Source organism: Larimichthys crocea, chromosome XX (genome assembly GCF_000972845.2).
Source record: "Larimichthys crocea isolate SSNF chromosome XX, L_crocea_2.0, whole genome shotgun sequence".
NCBI classification, from domain to species: Eukaryota; Metazoa; Chordata; class Actinopteri; family Sciaenidae; genus Larimichthys; species Larimichthys crocea.
Window position 1 is genome coordinate 2,074,934 of NC_040030.1, and position 21,809 is coordinate 2,096,742.

The 21,809-nt window shown below is 43.9% G+C and overlaps 3 protein-coding genes across 6 annotated transcripts in view; 2 read left to right on the plus strand and 1 right to left on the minus strand.

Annotated features, from left to right (window-relative positions):
* The first annotated feature begins 343 nt into the window (after positions 1-343).
* Positions 344-12,152, plus strand: vezt (vezatin, adherens junctions transmembrane protein). 3 transcript variants are annotated; one of them, XM_019278469.2, is made up of 12 exons: positions 344-570; positions 1,532-1,669; positions 5,154-5,243; positions 5,358-5,542; positions 6,103-6,387; positions 7,098-7,256; positions 7,667-7,814; positions 7,915-8,303; positions 8,447-8,640; positions 9,236-9,342; positions 9,441-9,648; positions 10,326-12,152. In XM_019278469.2, exons 1-12 carry the CDS (start codon positions 535-537, stop codon positions 10,871-10,873), a joined length of 2,487 nt encoding a protein of 828 aa, XP_019134014.2. In that variant the 5' UTR covers positions 344-534; the 3' UTR covers positions 10,874-12,152. The 3 variants fall into 3 exon arrangements, with proteins under 3 accessions (XP_019134014.2, XP_019134016.2, XP_019134017.2); XM_019278471.2 differs by having other exon boundaries at positions 7,110-7,256; XM_019278472.2 differs by lacking the exon at positions 344-570 and adding an exon at positions 769-1,055.
* Positions 12,153-14,565: 2,413 nt separating this feature from the next.
* LOC104937394 (methionine aminopeptidase 2) lies at positions 14,566-20,993 on the plus strand. Its single transcript, XM_019278473.2, has 11 exons — positions 14,566-14,789; positions 17,340-17,435; positions 17,530-17,592; positions 17,683-17,785; positions 18,011-18,172; positions 18,454-18,635; positions 18,751-18,845; positions 18,929-19,025; positions 19,528-19,631; positions 19,715-19,830; positions 19,914-20,993. The coding sequence occupies exons 1-11, from the start codon at positions 14,642-14,644 to the stop codon at positions 20,164-20,166; spliced, it is 1,419 nt and encodes a 472-aa protein (XP_019134018.1). The 5' UTR covers positions 14,566-14,641; the 3' UTR covers positions 20,167-20,993.
* ntn4 (netrin 4) overlaps positions 18,853-21,809 on the minus strand; it is a 50,500-nt gene continuing 47,543 nt past the window's right edge. The window contains exon 11 of one of the 2 annotated variants that reach the window (XR_003464315.1): positions 18,853-18,869. The gene's annotated coding sequence lies outside the window, so the exon portion shown is untranslated. Of the gene's footprint in view, positions 18,870-21,750; positions 21,767-21,809 lie in introns of those variants that run through there. The other variant, XR_003464316.1, reaches the window with a different exon arrangement.

A 21,809-nucleotide genomic window follows, 5' to 3' on the forward strand; every position in this document is an offset into this window, starting at 1 on the left:
AATTTACTCTTGTTTTGTTTGCACCTGGCTACATGTTATGATAAGATGTCTCACAATGTAAAATGTTCTACTGAGATAAAGAAATAAAAACTTCATTACAAAAAATAAATAAAGCTCACAACAAGCTGCTACGATATGAAACAACACACAGAGCATAAAATGTAAATTAAAATATTTTTATATATATATTTTTTGCTTTATTTTCTAGCTACAGAAATTTTTTCTTTTATTTTGAAGGCAACTTCCGCTTAGTCTGGCGTTCCACAAAACGTTTTTTTTTTTTTTTTTTTGCCTCGCGCGGCCACTTGAGGCGCCAAAGCGGTGCTCGCGAGGAAGCGACCGTTAAAGAAGAGAGTGAGAGAGAGAGAGGTGCATTATGGGAAGTGTAGTCGTTCATGCGCCAGTCTTCAGGCTAACCGGCTAACTAACTTCTCAACGGCTGTACTCGACACACACACACACACACACACACACTAACGCTGTCGCCTACAACTTCAGAATGCTAAACGGGCTGCGTGTCGATGGCGGAGAGCAATGACTGAGGAGTTTGACGAAGATGTGGTATTTGAGGTTTGTATTTTGACATTTTTATGCCGTCGAAACTTCGTCGTAGCCGCTGCTTTGTCATGGTAAATATAGACGGTTGGTGCTCCAGGCTAGCGTAAGTTAGCGAGCTATACTAGGCTTCCTCCTCCTCCTCCTCCTCCTCCTCCTCCTCTGCTCCTGTTGCCATGCATTGACAAACCCAAAACAAATCCACATATTTGGCATTGGCTGCTAACTATGTGTCTTGCCAAGGAGCTTAGGTGGTCATGAGAGAGAGAGAGAGAGGAGCTGGGCGTTTGTTGTTGTTGTTGTTGTTGGGGGGTGTTTCATCATTTACAAGGCTTGGTAGTTTTAGAGAGGTGGGGTGGGTGGATGACCAGATCCAATGCGTCGGTTCTGGAAAAAACCTGACACACACACACACATTTACACACACACACACACCAGCACGTAGCTAACCTACATCTGGATGGTGACAACATGAGCTGCGACTTCGTGTGACAATGCATGTGAGTACATTTGACAGCCATGTATGCACAGGGTGTGTTATGCTGGGTCATGGTTAGATATATTAAAGAGAGGGTAGAACTGGGTCAGGCATCTTTTTTTTTTGGATGTGAGCTTTTCTTTGTGTCCGGGGCTGAGAAAAAACAGCATCGTCTGTGTTTTTGTCCCTCCATCAGACAGATTATTATTATGATGAATCGTGTCTAGTCCAGTTTCCATGCAGGAGAGGCGGATTAAAGGGGGAAATCTTTCGTCTGTACGAGCAGTCTTGTCGATTTACAGCATTCCTTCCAGGACAGAAAAGTAAGCTTCACGGTGGAGATGAAGGGTGAGGGTGGAGTCTCAACTTCAGCTGATGAGCCCTGGAGGAACGTAGACATCCTTGCTCGACAAATCGATGATGGTTTTCCCTCGCATGGCGGAAGAACTAAGCTCAGCCCATGTCAGATATCTCATCTGTCTCTCTTTCTCTTTGCAGAACTCCCCTCTTTTCCAGTACCTGCACGATCTAGGGCACACAGACTTCGAGGCATGTCCGACGGCATCACAGGACGACGAATATGGCGGAGAAGGGGGAGACCTCAACTCTCCCGACGAAGATGCACAGAAAACTTCAGTGAGTTCCTCGAATCCGCGACGCAAATCTCACACGTGCCCGTCCTCTCTCCTCTCTCGCTTTCTCCAACTAAAATTGGGAATTTCTGGCCTGCAGCAACAGCTCACACACAGACTGGAGCAGAAAACAGAGAGATGTAAAAACTTAAAAAAGCATCCAGCCATCATGAGACTAACATTGTGTTTAGATCGACTAACTAGACATTATTATTTTGTCATCATGACATTTTATTTTCTGGAGACATGGTCCTACTTCTTTCTAAAAAAACCCCACAAAGATGTGGATCATCGGCGGACCTGAGGCGGGCTGAATGAAGCCTGATTCCTCAAACAAATCATCTGTAACGACACCTACCTGTCAATCAAAGCGTCCACGCTTTTGATCCTGCATAACTTTAAGCCTTAATATAATGTGAACAGGTGAGTTGTATATAAATTCACCCTCAGTACAGTTGTCATGAACGGGGAAATTAGCTACAGAGACCAAAACTGTTTTTTGTACCAGGCTGTAAACATGTTTATTTCTGCTGTGAAGTTGGACATTTGAACATGGGGACTTATGGAGACTGACTCACTTCTGGAGCCAGCCTTAAGTGGACGTTTGAGGAACTGCAGTTTTTTAAAATACTTCTACTACTATTACTTTATTATTAATTGCATCATTTGATAATGAAGGTAATTACATTTTTCGATTTAATATTGTTTGGTCGACAAAATGCCATAAAATAGTTGAAAATGAGCCCGTCACAAGATTGATTTCTGAAATCAACTTAACTCGAGTCTCGGTCAACCCCATCAGGTCAAACCCGGTCAACTAAGCGACTAACGGGGGCTGTCTGTGTCTGAGTGTGTCTGACTTGTGCAGTCAGACACAAAGTAATTAATTTGGCCATTGATTCCAAACAGTGACACAAATTGGCACACAGTCATCGTTAATGAGCACTGGTTCGTATGCTTTGTTCCGTTCGGACTAGACATGGCAGCACAGGCTTTCTACACACTCGTGCAGGTATTGTGCTCGTTCTTTACTCTGTGATCTCACACACAGCAGTTTAACTTTAACAGAAACAGTCCTCTTTCTCCTGCTGCTGTTGTGATTTTTTATATTTAGAGGCAGCCCAAATGTGATTACAGCGACCGTCCTTTCTCTCTGACGTAATATCTTCCTCTGTGTGCGTGTGTTTTCACCTGTTTTTAATCTCCAATCAAAGGAACTTGTTAACTCTGCAGCACTCTGACCATTCGTGACTGTAGTTTGAGTCGACCTGTGATTAATGCAGACTCGCTCAGCGTCATGTGACTCAGCCTCTCCTCGCTCTCTCCCCCTCCTCTCGCGACGGGAAACGGCGTTGTGTTCGCTTTGTCCAGGAACTTTCCGTACGTGTCACGCTTCCTTGTTGTTCCAACGAGTTAAGGAGGATGAGAGATGAGGCAGGAAAGCTTTTTGGCTCGTCCCTCGGTGACCAGCTTCCTGGAGCTCTGATGAAGTCGGAGCAGTCGAGCACCTTGTGCACAATTATCAGTAGAGTAACTCAGTGAACACAGCTCACGCACACAGTGTGTGAATGTCCTGATATGCTGGAGGTCGTTTAAATAAATTTGTATGTTGCCTCAGGTGATATGTGCAGTAACATAAAGAGGCAAGGGGGATGGTAATTGTTTCATTTAGCGTAATTTGACATTCAATTATTAGTTATTTACTTGTGGTGATATTGTTGCATGATCATAACTGTACTTAACTTTGGAGAGTTGCTTGTAACCAGTACAGGGCTGCAGCTAACAATCACTTTCATTGTCAACTAATCTGCTCTAAACCCAGTATGTAATCTCACCCTCACTCCTAATCTTTGTGCACAGTATACAAGCTTTTAGGGCTGCGACTAATAAGTATTTTCTTTACTCACTATTAGATTTTCATACATTTCACATACACAAATAGACAATACCACGGTTTTCCGGTAATATGAAAAGCTATACACAGGGAAACACGTAAACGAGTTGTTTATGTATTGTTAACGTGTTGTAAACGACCCATCAACACATTGAAAACATGTTAACAAAATGTCAACGAGCAAACAAACACGTTAACAACATGTAAACAAACGCACAAACACGTTAACGAGTGCACAAACAACAACATGTGATCTCAGACATAATTCTGTGCCGTGTCAAAGAGAGGAGTGTCACAAGTTCCCACTGGCTGATATACACGAGCATTGAATCATTTCTTTACGCCTGGGGGTGATTATTTAACATTATTCAGGGTTAACATGTTGTTTACACGTTGACGACGTGTTGAAAGTCATGTATATTTGAACTGGAGTGACTTAAATCCCAGCAAGAAACCCCAAATTAGACGATTTCCTTAAAGCGTTGCATGCTCTGACCAGACTTTTGCTATCGTAGACAGCTGTTTGTGCTGTCCATTGTCTTACACAGTGGAAATCAGTCCAGCGTCTGAAAGCAGGAGAATACTGATGACTAAGAGCTGACTGTGCCAGGATGTTATACAGTATAATATCTGAGTTAATCTGTACATGGTTTACATCATCTGCAGGATTAACCACTTCGATGCTGAGCAGAGTTGTGTCCTACTTTAAGGGCTGTATCAGTAATCAATACCACTGCGCCCTTTACACTTAATAACATTCGTGCTTTACCCCCCAGGAAAGGGTCAGCTCGCCCAGTCTGAGTTTATAACCTCATGCGTCATGATTCTGTTTCGTACAGGACTCTGATATTAACAGGAAAAGAACAGATGCGTGTGTCGTTATTTAATCCTCGACATACAAACGTCTTTCAAAAAAAACAGTCCCATTTTTAAACCAGGCAGTTCGCAGACGCCACGAAACACTCTAAGCGGATTAGTGAATAGTAGATCCTGTTCACGATTAGGCATTAGCACAGTTTGGGATTTCTTTTTAGGCTCTTAGTTTGTTAGGTATCGAAATGTCAACGCACTTTAAAATGTGAAGCAAGACGTGAAGCAAAAGTGCCTTTCTGTGTCGTGTCTCCAAAGAGAAAGTTGTTTCTTCTCCTTGAGCTAAAAGGAGAAGAAACATTTCCGTCTCTTAACCATGAAACGATGAGTTTTATTGATGCTGAAAATGTAAACATTCGGCTGCAACTCTTAAAATGGAACTTCAACAAAATGAAACAGTTTCGTGGGTTTTTTCCTGTGCCGCAGAAAAGTTAAATAAGAGCCAGGAGCTTGTTACAAACACACATTGCTCTTATTGTTGTTGTCTGAAAGAGTTTGTCTCCTGGGATACTCCTTTGAACCGCAAGTGTGTCTGTTTGCGAGCGCAGACAGTTCTGATTTGATGGATGTGTGATTCCTGGGAAATAAATCCAAGTTGGTGGAAATGGTTGGAAGAGTTGCAGGTGAAGCGTTAAGTATATTTCAACTTTACTGCCCCCACCGGGGCATAAAATAATGCATAAAACTGGAATGGAGTTAATTTTCCCCCGTCTGTGATCCGCAGGGAGGACGCTTATGGAGACTGGCTGAAGCCTTGTGGAGATGGAGTCCGATCCACCAGGCGGCTGCGTCTCGTAAGCTGGGCCAGCAGCTGGTAGGTAGAACGGGAAACAGGAAAGGAATGCTGGCAACCAGCAACTCTGTTTTTTTGGGGGGGGCGTCTGTTCCTCCTAATCATCTTTCTTCACATGTTCCCCCTGTCTCGCAGGACTGCGTGTTCGGCCAGTACTCGGTGAGGTGCATTCTGGACCAGGACGTGCTGCTGCAGGAGGATGTGGAGCTGATCGAGCTGTTAGACCCGAGCCTGCTCACCCTCGGCTCGTCGCCCTCTGGCTCATCCGGAAGAGCGAGCGCCCTGCCCAGACCGGGCCTCATAGCCAGGCCGTCCCTGTGGTACGTTGTTAGGAAAGAAACACACAGAGCTGTGCAGCGGATGGGCAAAATAATTGGCCCAGCAGAGAATATAATTCCACTAGAACACCAGCAAAAACTGAAAATAAAAACAATAGTGATCTCATGACCTGACTGACAAAAATAAACATTGAGACTATGATACTTATTTTGGATGGAAACATTCCTAAAAAATAGAAAAAGTATTGGATGGTGTTATATTGTGAGGTGTAGTCCATCCTGTGTATACAAAGATCTTTTACTTTAATAATTAATCAGAGTTATGAATTAAGTTTTCATTAAAGACCGAAGAAGAAATGTGTGACAGAGCAAGAGACAAAAGATGAATCAAATAACAGACGTCCACAGAGATTTGTAGGTTTGATAAAACTAAGCGGCAACTTCCGTGACTGCAGTTCCTCAAACGTCCACTTGAGGCTGGCTCCAGAAGTGAGTCAGTCTCCATAAGTCCCCATGTTCAAATGTCCAACTTCACAGCAGAAATAAACATGTTTACAGCCTGGTACAAAAGCTGATTTCTCCTCCTGTTCCCCCTCAATCAGGGACATGGCGGGACTGGTCGGCCTGGCCGCCGTGCTGCTGGGTCTCTGCTCTTCATCTGGCGGTCTGTGGTCGCTGGCCGCGGCCCCGTGGGGCCTGGCGCTGCTGGGCTGGGTTGGGCTGAGGGGGGTCATGCTGTGGAGACGGGGATGCATGCAGAGAGCCGTCCACGCTCGGGCCACGCAGCTCCAGAATCTGGTCCACAACAGCAAGATGCTGACTGGACTGTCCCGGAAAGCCCTGCGCCTGGTGCAGGAGACGGAGGTCATCTCCCGAGGGTTCACCCTGTAAGTGTGCTCGTTTTGTGTCTAGTTACATACTCAACTCTTTCACCCAATCACATAATGCTCATCTGCATCTGAATTCAAGCCTGCTCATTTAATTCACTGTGTGTTAGTTAACTTCTGCTCAGGTAGTCTAGGGGGCTTTTATTATTATTTAGACTGTTTGTGTCTGTCTGTGTGTGTAGCTTTAGCATTGTCTCTAGAGAAGTAAGTTACAGGGACAGTTCGACACTTTGGGAAATATTATTTTGCTGGAAACTAGACGAGAAAATCGATACCACTCATGTCTGTACGGTGAATATAAAGCTAAAGCCGTCCGCCGGAAATGTCACAGGCTCTCTCCAAAAGTGATAAAATTCACCTGCTTTGGTTTTTGTGTGTTTAAACAAATGAGATGTTAATGATCGAGCCTTTAGAGGCGCTGGCAGGTGGATTTTGTTACCTGTGGACTGAGCTAGGCTAGGTGTTTCCCCCTGTTTGCAGTCTTTAAGTTAAGATAAGCTGCTACAGCTGATATGAGAGTGCGTTCGATTTTTGTCATGTAAACGTATTTTCCAAACTGTCGAGCGGATCCTTTTTTAAAAAGAATGTCATATGGTCTGCGTGTAGTGTCTGCGTGTCGTCTTTAGTGATGTGTCGTCTTTCAGTGTTGTGTGTTGCCCCCCTGCCTCTTTGGGACGTCTCCACAGTTGTATCACATTTCACTTGTCAAGTTTGCTCGACAGGGTGAGTGCGGCCAGCTCCTTTAGCAGGGCCGGGCCGGGGGGGATGCCGCGAGGCCAGCAGCTGATCGGACTGAGGAAGGCCCTGTACCGGGCGCTGCGCTCGGCCTTCAGGTCCTCGCGGAGAGCCACGTGTCACATGCTCAAGGCATATCCTTTAGACTCAATAAAAGACTTAATAACTCAAATAATTCCTCTCTGTTCCTAGAAACCAGGCAGCATTCGACTCAGCTTCAGAAAGCTAAGAATAAGGAGCAGTGTGACCCGTGCTTAAACAAGCTCTTTCATCCAAAAGGAGTCAGATATTTCTATAACTGGAGTGTGGAGGGGGAATATCTTAAGGCAAAATGTCACTGAGTTCATGTCTTTTGAGGTTAACTGCTGTTACTAAGCAATTCCTGGATGGTGAGGTTGGAAATCCCAGGACCTCTTTTGATGTCATTGAGTTGTTGAAGTCCTTTGTAAACATGACACGGCTCTTTTGTAAATGTAGGTTAACGTGACATAGGTGCAGACGTTGTTTTCTCCAGAAGTGTCATGTGTCCTTAACCCCTCCCAACGTTCCCTCTGAACTCTGAGATCGATAACGTGACCAACTACGTGTCCGCGGTGCCTCTGAAGGAGCTCGGGCTCGGCCTGGGTATCGAGCACCTGGGTGACGAGCAGGCTCAGGAGCTGACGGACGACTACAGCCTGCCTGCCCTGAAGGTAAGCGAGACCTGAGGGCACATCCGGGGCTAATGGTAACGAGTGGAACACTCACGTGCTTGGATAAAGTATTTAAAGGACGATGTTTGTCTGCCACTAGATGCTGTTCCAGCTGTGGGTGGGACAAAGCTCCGAATGTTTCCGTCGGCTCGCTCTTCTCCTGTCGCCCCGAAGAATAGAAGAATCCGAGGAGGACGAACCCAAAGCAGACACCTCCCCTCATCCTCTTCTTCCTCCTCCTCCTCCTCCTCCTCTTCCACCCCTGCTGCACCACTCCATCGCCGCGGTGACCGAGCCCCTCCATCATGCTCTGTCCAGCTGTCTCGGCGAAGTGCAGCGCAGCTACGACTTCCACCGACACTTTGAGACCCAGCTGAGGACGACGGGCTCCGACAGGACGGGGAGAGCCAGGGAGAAATGCCGAGAGCTCAACACGCTGCACACCTCCATCCGGAGCCTGCAGCTGCATCTCAAGGCCCTGCTGAGCGAGTGAGACACACACAATCCTACACTTCCCATAAGATGTGATGAGACCTTAATGACCAGTGTGGGGAAAACTGGGTCACTCCTGCATGACCCAAACTCTAATCTAAACTTTTACTCCGTCTCCTTTCTGTCTCTGACATCATCAGGATGATCATCCTGGAGGACGACCTGGAGAAACTCATGGTGTCCAAGGAACCGACGGAGTTGTCGTTCGAGGGCTACCAGGACCTCAGTGACCGGCTGCACCAGCTGCAGCCTCACATGCAGGCCAGCGCCGGCTGCTGGGAGGACACCATCAGCCAGGTGGAGCGCATGATGAGACGGGCCAACGCCTGTCCAGGTGAGCTCACAAATCCTTGAATAGAGTTTTAAAACTGACAGTAGAAACAATTTAGAGGGCAACCAGCAGAGTCTCCAGGAAGTCACTGCTCCCGTCCAAGAAATAGTTCCATCATACAACTCCTTGTTTTTTCTGAGTTTTAGTTGTTAGTTGTTTCCACCCGTTTCCAGTTATATTTTTTATATTTACAGACGTGTATGTGAGTGGTATCGATCTTGTCTTCTAACTGTTGGAAAAAGAAACTTCCAAAGTGTTGAAATATTATTTTAAATGTCTATACGTGCTGTACAATCTGAACTTGAGACTCATGAGACTTGTAGGTTCTGTGCTCATTCACACGTTTTCCAGAACGAGCCGTGAAATCCATACAAGACCGAGCAGTGACACCCCCTTTTAGTACTATGTCGGTTATATTTACACGGGGCCTATTTTTAGTGCTGACTTCCTCCTTCCTTTACCATGACTCAAGACAATTGCCAGTCACGGAGGAAGTAGCTCCTTCAGAATATGGGACGAGAAACAGACCAACCAGAGCACGGCTCCGATAGCAATCGTTGAGGTCATCTGTTTTTTTTTGTTACAACAACGCCTGCAGGTAACGCTCAGTGTCTGCAGCATTGTGGCCCCCCTGTGCAAGAGATTCCCGCTGCTCCTCCCTCCTACCCGTTGATCCTGGACAGAGACCCTGTACCAGAAGAGCTGGTGAGATAAAATGTCGAGTACTAGTATTAAACAATTTAATCTCGAGTCACTCTCCATCCTTTGTGTCCTGATTTGTTTCCCCGTTTCATTTGAACCAGGAGTGGGAGGCCTACGTGTCCGACTCGGACTCGGACGGCGAAGGCCAAGGGTCTTGGTCCGACATATTGTCACCGGAGGAACGGGAGCGGCAGCGGCGGGAGAGGGAGGAGTCCCGTCGCGTCCTGTCCGAGCTCAAAGCTGTGCTGGGCTTTCGTGCGTCAGAGGGGGAGAGGATGAAGAGGAAGCAGCTGCTCTTCAACGACCAAGGTCTGCACCGACCGATGTCATCTCTGCACACAAGAACACACGAAATACAAAAGTAACATCAAAGCAACAATTAGAAGTATGAATTAAACTGGACAGTCAGGTTTTGGGAGTATTTTATTATCAAGGCTGATTATATAAGAGATGAAGCGATAAAGTGTCCTCCAATAACAACTCTCTGTGGGGAAGGTTCGTTCTTTTGTATGAAGAATGATTTGAAACAAAATGAGGCTAAACTTGAACCAAAATAAAAGCATCAGAGTTCCTTCTTTGATTTTGTGTCTTTTACAAAACGGAGGCGTTGAATTTGGAATTAGGTGAAACAATCAGGAAACAACTTTTTATTTCTCCGATTAACCGCTTTTATCGACGCCGGCGCTCCCTCGCTCTCATTCACTGTCTAAGTCGCTCGACCACAGCTCGCTCTTTCGCTCATCGGACACAAACCAAATGACACTTGTTTGTGTCGCGTGAATTGCGAGTCAGACTCGGATTAAGAAGCCGGTTCATGAAACAAACAAAGTCAGAACACAACAGGTGGAGTATCAGAGTTTAGTCCATGAATCCACCTGGATTTCACGCTGACTGTTGAGACGTTTGACTTTTGTAGCAAATATTAAAACTGGAAATCAGTGGATCTGTTCAACCCTGAATGATTTGTTTTCTCTTCTTTCTCGTAGCTGCTGTGACGCTTTCAGCTCACGCCGAGAGTTCAGACCCGGCCACAAACCCGTCAGACGCTCCGGCAGAAACCAACGCTGAAGAAGGAAACCACCTTTCAGAGTTCCCCGCAGGAAGCGAAGGGGAGGAAGAGGAAGGAAAAGATGAGGGCAGGGTGAGGCCTGACCCCGTCGCAGAGCCGGTGACGGAGTTTATCTGCGGTCTGGAGGCGAAGGAGGGGGAGCTGGGAGGAGCATCTGTGTGTACGAGAGGAGGAGGAGGAGCGTCCGAGCTGCACCAATACGACGGCGTCCTGGAGGCGGGCGAGGGCCAGAACGGTCTGGACTGCTTCCTGATGCGTAAAGTCCCCGCTGTGTCCGTGATGGACAGACTGACGGAGATCCACGGCCCGGAGGCTCTCAGCTTCAACTCCGCCCTCGCCGCTCAGGTGGCGGCGCGCTCTCACTCCCTCGTCAACATGGAGGAGCAGACGTTCGGAGACGACGATGAAGAAGAGGAGGAGGAGGAGGAGGAGGAGGAAGACAGACGAGCCCCTGAGAAGGACTGAAACGAAACCCGCTGCTTTAACGAAGCGCTGAGCAGAGACTGTATTTATGTCCGATTAGTCTGGGTGTCTTTTATCGACGGGTCTGTGTTACATCTCAACTGTTTCTGCTGTGTCACCCATCCGTCCATGTCACTGTACATCAGCCACAATTCTTACTGCTCTTTTTGCTGTTAAAACTCAGGTACCAGAACCACTAAAACAAAACATGACCTTAACAGTGTTGAGGCCAGAAGACCAGAACAGTTTCCTCGGTGACATCCACATAGTGTATATTGATCACAATCGCTCGATAGATGTGGAAACAAAGATTGTAAAGTGATTGGCTCTGTACGTTTAAAAAAAAACAGTGTGAAATATTTGAGATTTTTAAAAAATACGTTTTCTCATAAAATCAAATCAATCTTGAGTTAATGTGAGGACGTCATGGGCCGCAGGAGAGGAGAGGTTGGGAGTGTTCAGACCGAACGCGACGATACAAATTCACCTTTTTAAAGAAAGAATTTAACATGGGGACTTATGGAGATTGACTTGTTCGGTAGCCAGGACGTTTGCTTTAAATAAAGTATCTGCAGCCGGTGAACGCAGACTTTGCTTTCTGTCTGAACACACCTCGAACAGAAGCGTGAACCCGAGCCCGGCGTCGATTCCTCTAGGCGGACAGACGTAGACGCAAAGTGTTAGAGGGGAGCTGCTCTGCAAGAAGAGGAAGTGAAAAGCTATTTTTAATATCGGCGCTTTATTTTTATCCACCTCTCTCTCTCTCTCTCTTTCTCTTTCTCTCTAGCCGAACACACACATTCATTATCCTGTTTGGAATACTGTTGTATCTGAGAACAATTCACTGAAACAGCGTCTGTGTTTACAGGGGCACACTTCAGAGGGGAGGATAAGGAAGTTTATGACTCGACACTTTACAGACTGAACTGTGTGGCATGAATTCAACGAGCTGCTGCTGCTGCTGTGATGTGAGGTTTGATTTGTTTGATACCTGTACGGGTATAATTTAAACAACAACAACAACAACAAAAAAAAAAGATGTTTTCTCTCATGTGAGGGCAATCTTTAACTTTATGTTTCATATGAAGTTGCCATAAAGAGTCCGACCGCCCTGATGTATGCCCCGCACCCTCCTCCTCCTCCTTTCCCAGTCTTTCTTGTCACCATGTCTGCCTTGTCCTGACCCCTCCTGCACCCTCGGGTGTGAGGCCTACTACTACTCCCCTCCTCCCTCTCTCCTGCATTTTCCAACGTGAAATAAAATACTCATTCTGGAAGTGTTCTTTGTATCCTGAACTCTTTTTCTGGGCGCTCGTGTTTCAGCGTGGGGGGATGAAACAGGTTTGGTGAGTTACTCGATATCTTTTGTGGGAACAGCTGGAGCTCCTCTCTTTTTTTTTTTTTTGTTTAAAGCCACTCCTGCCTGATGTAGTGGGGTAAAGACTTAACCTTTAACTCCCTCTGTGGTTTGGATTTAATACACATAAGAAGGGGAAACTCCATATTTCAGTAACTCTAGCTGTGAGGATTTGACTCCCACCCGCACTGAAACCATCCGTCTTTTCTCCATGAGCATGCCACGGAGACAAAGAAACGTGCTGTAAGCGGCACACGTGTTTTCTAAATATAAAACCACACAGATTGATTAGTGACATTAATTTTAAGAGGTTGTTTACTGTTGTAGTGTTGCCACCTAGTGGTCAAATCTGTCTTGTGGCAATAATGCTGATTTTTTTTATTGTGTATCATCTCCAACTTCAAATATCTTTATATGTCTGTGCACAAATTAATTTATATAAATAACCGTACACATGTTTGCATCAGTTTTATTGATTTTTCTCACATCTCAGCTTTAATCCACTTAATTTTACTCAAACTATTTAATGTCACATCTTCAGATGTTCTTATTTACACAACATTGTGGACAGTGGGGTTTATTTTTACCTCTCCACAGGTTATTCCCACATTATTATCAGGCTCACTGCTCAGCACAAACCAGCTGATGAGGCATGTTTTACTGTGTGCTGCGTTCAAGTGCTCCCGTTAAGCTCCGATTTCTGACCATCATGTATCATTGTTTTTTTTAGTTTGGGGTTCCATATTTTCCAGTGAGTGACTCAAAGCTGTGACTATAATATATTAGTAGTATAATACAGCTACTTCTTTTTAATGCAGTTTTAAATGATAAACAAATAGTAAAAACATAAAAATAAAGCTGGATAACCAACTGCACCTGGGCCCTAGACTCTCATGGGACTGTGATGCAAATAGTAAAATCACGGTCTATTAATACCTCTACAAGTTCAGTTTCATTTTTCAGTTTTATTTGTCATACGTGGGTTAACACAGTACAATGAAATGTGTTGGAAGAGAAAAAATAGGTCAGCTCAGCTCAGCATAACGTTTTAAAGGTCCGGTGTGTAAGATTTAGTGACATCTGGCGGCGTGCTGTCGCCTCGCCCTCTTTTTCTTACAGTGAAGGAGAAACTACGATGGCTGTAAAAAAAGAGCCAGTGTTTAATTTTTATTTAATTTTTAAGTTTTTGTATAGATGTTTAGCACAGGTTAACTTCTTAACACAGTTATATATTTATCTTCTATGCAAACGTAACTCCTCTGCACATATTTAAATCCTATACAAATGTGTAATTTCTCTGCAAATGCTTAATTTTGCTACAAATGTTTTATTTCTCTGTACATTTTTAAATTTAGATCTATTATTTAATGCATGGTTACTGTGTGATAGATCAATTCTAATGTATGTTTGCATGCTGCAACTGGATGCTTGAATTTTCTTCTGGATCAATAAAGTATCTATATCTTATTTTCATGTAATTATATTCTAATAAAAAACATTAGTTATACATATTATATTCCATATTTTGTAAAAGAGACACTTAAATCTTACACACTGGACCTTTACGTAAAAACAGGAGTGACAAAATAAAGAAAATGTGTAATAATGATAATAATAATAATGATAATAATAATAATAATAATAATCCAATCCACTTTATTTATATAGCACATTGTTTAGCAAACACAAGGTTTCCAAAGTGCTGCACAACAAGATAAAACACAATAAAAACATGAAGTAGACAATAGAAAGATAAAAAAAAACAACAATAAAATAAACCCGCACAAGATAAAATAAATATAATAAAAATAAAAAAAAATGTCATAAAACTCACTGTACATGGTGTCAAAAGCCAATGAGAAGAGGTTTTAAGAAGGGTTTTAAATGAGACAGAGAGGAGCAGCAACAATTCATTCCAAAGTTTTAATACTACACACTACTACTACTAAAATAATAATAAAAAATAATAATAATAATAATAATAACAATAATGATCCAATCCACTTTATTTATATAGCACAATTTTTAGCAAACACAAGGTTTCCAAAGTGCTGCACAACAAATAAAAAACACTAATAAAACAATAGAAACACAATAAAAACATGAAGTAGACAATAGAAAGATAAAAAAACAATAAAATAAAAAAATAAAAAGCACTACCCACACAAGATTAAATAATAAATGCATGTATACACATAAAATCAACTCTACTTGGTGTCAAAAGCCAATGAGAAGAGTTTTTAAAGGACAATTCATTCCAAAGATTTAATAATAATAATAATAATAATAATAAATAATAATAATAATATATTATCTCTATGTGCCGGTCCCGTGATCTCCCGCGTGTCCCTGAACGCGGCAGCGCAGACAGCCTCCACGGTGCCTCGCGCTTCCTTTTCCAGCAGCGCGCGATCATGGCGGACGTGGCTGCGGAGCAGAAAGAAGTCCCGGAGCGCGAGCTGAACGGACAGACGGAGGACCGAGGAGAGGACGCGGACCCGGTGGAGGAGACCGCGAGGAAGAAGAAGAAAAAGAAGAAGAAGAACAAGTCCGCGGCGACAGGTGAGCCTCACGCGACGAGATCCAGGGCTAACAGGCTAACGCGGCTAATGTTAGCCGGAGTATCTGCGGCGAGAGCGGAAGTGGCCTTCAAAATAAGAGTCTGCAATACTTTTTACAATACTCCAGGTTATTTTAAACAAGTAATCATCAGTTACTAACAAAAAATAAATATATAAATAATAGATGTTAAAGAACAAAATTTACGTTAATTATTAATATACAAATTAAAATTAAATACATGAGTAATAAATAATATATAAAAAACAACATTTACTTAAATAAATTAAATATAAATAATAAAAATAATAAATCAGCAGAATACAAGCCAGAAAAAAAATCAACAAAAATGTTTTTAATAGAATTAAATATTATTTAAATGCTTTGGTGGGATATTTAAATGAATTAAATTAGATAAAATGTGATTGTTTATTATAGTGATTAATAATAAATAATAAAGTCGGTATGTAAATTTTTTTGCATTTAAAGGAGTTTTATTTTTATTTTATTTTAATTTTTCTCAACTAAATATAGGAGAAAAAAAACATTGGTTAAGACAGCTCAGAGAGACTTTAATGAAACTGAAAAATGCATTAATAATAATAATAATAATATCACAAAGAGAGCATATGATAATTTTGCAGTTCATGTAATTCAGTAATTAAGTTGTTTAAAGTAATTGTGTTGGAGGAATGTAGCTTCTTAGCGCTGGTCTGTTTTATTTTGAAAGTCCCAGCGGAAGCTTGGCGTTAACACGTGTGTGTCTTGACTCTCCGGAGCCTCCTCATTAGCCATGCGGGTCTTGGAGCAGTGTGTTGCCTGTCAGGCCTCATGACACGCCGGGCTCCGGTCAGCTCCACGTCCAGGCTCGGTGACATTTAAACGCAGCTGACACGAGAAATCATTTTCTGTGTGTTCACACAGAAAACACGTGACTCAGGTGTTCAGTGACTGTTTCTGCGCTGAGCCTCTGCCAAGTTTTCCCTGTTTCGTAATTATCGCTTTGCCAGAGTTATGAAACCATGAACACATGGTCAAACCTGTTTAAATCACCTGCAGTGAATGTGTGGAGGAACATTTCATGATGACTGTGTCTCCTGTTTTATTAAATCTATTTAAGCTTTTGTTAATATAAATGTGACTCACCTGAAAGAAAAACCAAAGCAAGCCAACTAATTATCTAAGATCCACTTGACTGACTCGAGTGTTTTTCTTTAAACCCTCCTCAGCCGTAATGCTGAGTCGGAGTCGCTGCCACTTTGAGCATTAAGCATTAATTAATGCACAGACGTTTGATAATGATAATTTCCTTTCGTTCACCACAGATGACGTTTAATCTGCTGCTGAGAGGTTTTTAATGGACGCTGCAGAGTTTCACGTCTCGATGCTACAGCTTTTTACCGGATACTCAAAAACACTTTACACCCTGAAAGCAACCTCAAACAGAAACATTAAGAACACGTTAGACTGAGCTTGGGGTGATTTTATCAGTGATTTGAAGGTGGGTCAGATCGGTAAACGGTCACGCATGTTCCAGAGTTTTTGGTTTTAATGTACTGGATTTAAAGTTTTGGATGGCGTGCCGTAGAGGATGGTGCAGCAGAGAAAGAAAGTGATGGGGTGGAGTCCGGCGATGTTCTTGGTGGGTTGGTTAATGTGACGTTCGAAGGCTCCGAGGTGATGGATTTGGTGGAGATGTGGAGCTGGACGTCGTCGGCATAACCGTGGAAGTGGAGCCCAAAGAGGAGAGGACCAAGCACAGAACCCTGAGGGACGCCTTGGTCATATATCACGTTGTCACGTCTGTCCATATTCATATTCTCTCACTCTCTCTGCTTCAGTCTGCATCACACTTTTAAATAAATTACCTCCTTTTGTAAAGGATGGTCCGATGTTATAAAAGGAAGCACTGAAGCTCCTTTCCTTAACGGTTAGAGAACACTACGGCGACTCCACCTGGCTTTGGTTTTTTCTCCGTACGGTGCAGCTATTGCCGTCCCTCTCTCGTTGACGGCGCCTCGGGTAAAAGCAGATCATCGAATTTGTTGGACTCGGTTCAGTGTGTAGTATTAGTAACGTTGGTGAGCCAAACTGTCGCACTCAATTCAAGCAAGACGGCGACTTTGCAACGTCGCCAACAACTTTATCGTCCACCCGAAAAATCCACCAGTCAGCATTAGTCAGCTGTGATTTATTCGTGAGTGATCCGCATTAGATCGAGCGTCTTCATCGGACACTCCACAGTAACAACTTGTTTGTTTGCCGGCTCCTGTAACATGTTTTCTTTGTTTTGTGGACAGAACCGGTGTCCTCTCAAGTGTTTATATAGAATATGAAGCTACGAGTGGGATGAGATGGGATCGTTGTCAGATATCAGGAGAGAAAGTCGATCTACTCTAAAGTACGACTGAGCGTTTTTGTTCCACTGCTTCCACGCTCTCAACTTCCTGCTGCTCGTGCTTACGCGGCACCTTTTTCGACCGCCGCTGGTTGATTATTGCTTATTGGACTGTGTGTGCGTTCCTATTGTTGATGATCCTCTCGCTGCTGCAGGCGCTGAGGCGGAGGCTGATGGAGTGCCCGAAGTGACCAAACAGCTGGAGAAGCAGGCGATAGAAGACAAAGAGAAAGAGGAGGACGGCGAGGAAGGTGACGCAGCCAGACGCCTGATTTAAGACTTCACGTGTGAATATATATATTAACGCTTGTAGTCGGTGTAACGGCGTTGTCTTTGCACGAACAGATGGAGACGACGGAGAAAACTCGGCAGGGAAAAAGAAGAAGAAGAAAAAGAAGAAGAAAGGACGTAAGTTTGCCACGTTTGATTTTTGATTCGACTCGCTGTGAGACGTCCGTCGATCCGTCTGATGAGATGTTTTCTTTCTTTGCCTTGCAGCTAAATCTCAAACGGATCCCCCGTCTGTGCCCATCTGTGACCTGTACCCAACTGGAGCTTTCCCCATCGGACAGGAGTGCGAGTACCCGACCTTACAGGATGGGTAAGAAGACCACACACACACCTACACCTCTGCAGGTTCATTAATCTTGTTGGGACTAATCCCGAGTCCTGAACTCATCGACTCTGGTCGGGTGATGTGAGGTCAGCCGGCGAGTCAGGAGCTCGTTGTTGCTGCTGCGTTAACAAGTTTACTTTAACCACCGGCTGCCTTTTTTTTCCTCCTCGACCTGTGAATAAAAACTTCTTCTTCTTCTTCTTCTCTTAGTCGTAGCGCTGCGTGGCGCACGACCAGCGAGGAGAAGCGGGTGCTGGACAAAGCCAACGAGGAGGTGTGGAGCGACTTCCGACAGGCGGCCGAGGCTCACAGACAGGTCCGCCAGCACGTCCGCAGCTTCTTGAAACCCGGGATGACCATGATTGAAATCTGGTGAGGACGCCTTTTATCGCTGCGACCCGGTTCGCTGTGGCCGAGGTGAAAGGTCCCTAGAAACCTTGAAAGTTGCCTGAGAATCATCTAATTTTTGATCCAGTGACACATCTATGGTTACATTGCAAACAGGAGTTACTTTTAATGGTGCTGATCTGCCAAAATCGAACAAATAAAGGCTAAAAAATGCCTTGAAGTGTGGATGCTGCCGTGTTCAAAGCTTCCTCTGTTGACTAATATTTCATTTTTATCTCTCATCCCTTCCCCCCGCCGCCCTCCAGCGAGCGATTGGAGGACTGTTCTCGCAAGCTGATAAAGGAGAACAAGCTGAACGCCGGCCTGGCTTTCCCCACCGGCTGCTCCCTGAACCATTGTGCTGCCCACTACACTCCCAACGCCGGAGACACCACCGTCCTGCAGTACGACGACGTCTGCAAGATCGACTTCGGCACGCACATCAACGGTACGCACTCCGGATTAATGAGCGCTGCTTTTTTCTTTTTGTGCTGATGCGTCGGGAGAAAATCGATGGTCAGACTCTTTAATTCGGCTCATTAATCACGTCTTCGTTTCCACAGGGCGGATCATTGACTGTGCCTTCACCGTCACGTTTAATCCAAAGTATGACAAGCTGCTGGAGGCTGTGAGAGACGCCACCAATACTGGAATCAAAGTATGACACACACACACACACACACTTCAGTCTGATGTGTTTTATCTGTCGGCTGTCTGAAGCTCATCGTTGCTTTGTCGCAGAACGCCGGCATCGACGTGCGCCTGTGCGACGTCGGAGAGGCGATTCAGGAAGTGATGGAGTCCTACGAGGTCGAGCTCGACGGCAAAACATACCAAGGTAACTTCATCAATCTAACACACCTGCTGATGACGAGCTTGAATTATTACTTTTATGATATGGGCGAGTTTCTTTGGCCCTCGATGGGCTGATGAGAGAAGAAAGAGGGGAGAGGGAGGGTGACGTCTTCAGTTTTAGAGTTTGTATTTTGCTTTATTTTAATTCAGAGGACTAAAACGACAGCTCAGTATGTCACATTACGGACGCACGGTACAGATTTCTCTTCAGCTGATACAATAATCGATAATTACCGGCTTCTCGTGGTCGATACAGACATTTTAAGATGTCATCCAAGATATTCTTTATCATAACTTTAACTAAATTGTTACGAACCATCCAACCGGGCATGACTGGATGATGCTGTCTTGGTCCGTTCTCCACCAAACTCTGATAACTCGCTCAGATTTCTTTGGTTTATGTGCTACAGCCATAAATAAGTGAGCTGTGTGTGAAGCGCTTTGTTTGCCCGTTTTATTCATGGAACTCGTTTCTTCGTTTTCAGTGAAGCCGATCCGAAACCTGAACGGTCATTCAATCGGTCAGTACAGAATACACGCTGGCAAGACTGTGCCCATCGTTAAAGGAGGAGAAGCAACGAGAATGGAGGTGAGTTAATTGATTAAATAAATAAATAAATAACCGTTAAAGTGAGTCGTCCTGTTATTTGACGGCGTGTTTTCACCGTGCAGGAGGGAGAGGTTTACGCCATCGAGACGTTCGGCAGCACAGGTAAAGGCGTGGTCCACGACGACATGGAGTGCTCGCACTACATGAAGAACTTTGACGTCGGCCACGTCCCGATCAGGTGATTAATCTCTTCTGAGTTCATATACAGACGTTTGTTTTTCAACCTGTATCAAACAAAAAATAACTCGCGTTTACTTCCAGGCTGCCCCGAGCGAAACACCTGCTGAACGTCGTCAACGAGAACTTCGGCACGTTGGCGTTCTGCCGCCGCTGGCTGGACCGCCTGGGCGAGAGCAAGTACCTGATGGCCCTGAAGAACCTGTGCGACCTGGGCATCGTGGACCCGTACCCTCCCCTCTGCGACACCAAGGGCTGCTACACCGCTCAGTTCGAGCACACCATCCTGCTCAGGCCCACCTGCAAGGAGGTGGTGAGCCGGGGAGACGACTACTGAGACCCCTCAACCCAACCCAACCACCGCACCACCACCACCACCACCTTTCCCCACACAGCATCCCGTTAGCAGCAACTCCTCCTTCCTTCAGAGAAAAGACGTGGTTGTGTCAGAGCCACTTTTCACAAGTGGTGCCAAATGCTACTGTTATGTACCCGCGATGCACCGCTCACGGCTTGCAAGGAACGAGGACTGGCTTTTTTTCTATCATCAAACGTAAAAAACAAGGCGACATGTTTCTGTCGGAGGAAGCGTCGGTAGTTTCCTTCCTGACCTCATTTTACACATTGTTTAAAAAAAAAATAAAACAAACTGTCAAACAGTTTAAAATGTTTATTTAAGCTGCCACTGAATCAGTATTCAAAGAGACGGTGAGCCTCCTTTTTTTTGTTGTTTCATTTTTCTACGGCTCCGCTCTGAGCCACCAGTACTTTTTAGTGCAACGACTTCAACTCAAGCACAAAATGCTACTGATGTGTTCATGAGGTGGTTAGGCCCGATGCATGGCCAGAAATCTACGCTTAAAAAACAAAACAAAAACAAAACCTCTAATATTTAAAGCTCGGGGAGGGGGTGTTGTGTCGTAACTAAAAATAAAAAACAAACGCCATCTTCATACAGACACCGTGCGTCTGCAGAGCTGTATGTTTGTTTGGCTTCTGTCGCTGCAGGAGGGAACTCTGCACTCTGGCCCTCTCTCTAAGTCTGTTGTTTCATTTGATATTTGTAAAATATCTTTTGAAATGGTTGCTGCCACTGTATGTTCCCAGTTTAAAAAAAAAAAAAAGAGAAAATGCTTCATTTTGAACTCCCTGAAAATGTTTTTTGTAAGAAAAAGAAAAAAAAAACTAAGGTGATTAAAATGATTTTGCTCAGTTGCGGGTTGTCCTTTTTTCTCATGTCTCTAATCATAATGAATTCAGATAAAAGTCAGATAATTTAAGTTTATTTTGACCAAACAGCGTGTCCAAAAACTGAAATATTCCAGTTTACTACTATGAAAACCAGCATTTATTTCAGTTTGACATTTTGGGGGATATTCTTGTTACATTTTGTGCCAGTTTGATAAGAGGATCAATATTATTTTAACATAATAAAATGTTAAAATAATGAATATGAAGAGCTAGGAGCCGGTTAGCTTGGCTTAAAAACTATTAATCCCCTAAGACTGTTGTTCTAACACGATTATATATAATTGGTGTTATATGAAAACACGTTATATATCATAAATGACAAAATATAAATTAAATATGTGTTAATTTATGAGCTTTAGAGGTGCTGCTAGCCGTTTGTTAGCGCTAGCCTAGCCTAGCCTGTTTCCCAGTTCTTTATATGCTAATCTAAGCTAACCGGTTGCTAACTGTGACGTTAGCTTAATATTTAACGGTCGATATTTTTCATTTAACGCGACAAAAAAAGGCGAATAAACTCCCTTAAGTCAAACTATTTATTATAAAGCTTAAAAAGCGTCAAATGTACTTGTTTCAGCTGCTTAAATATACAAAAAGCGTCAAATGTACTTGTTTCAGCTGCTTAAATATACAAATAATTGTTCGTTTTTATATTTAACTTTATACACCCATTCACTCACACACACACACTAATATATCTGGGAAACAAAGCTCTACTTTGCCACATCCAAA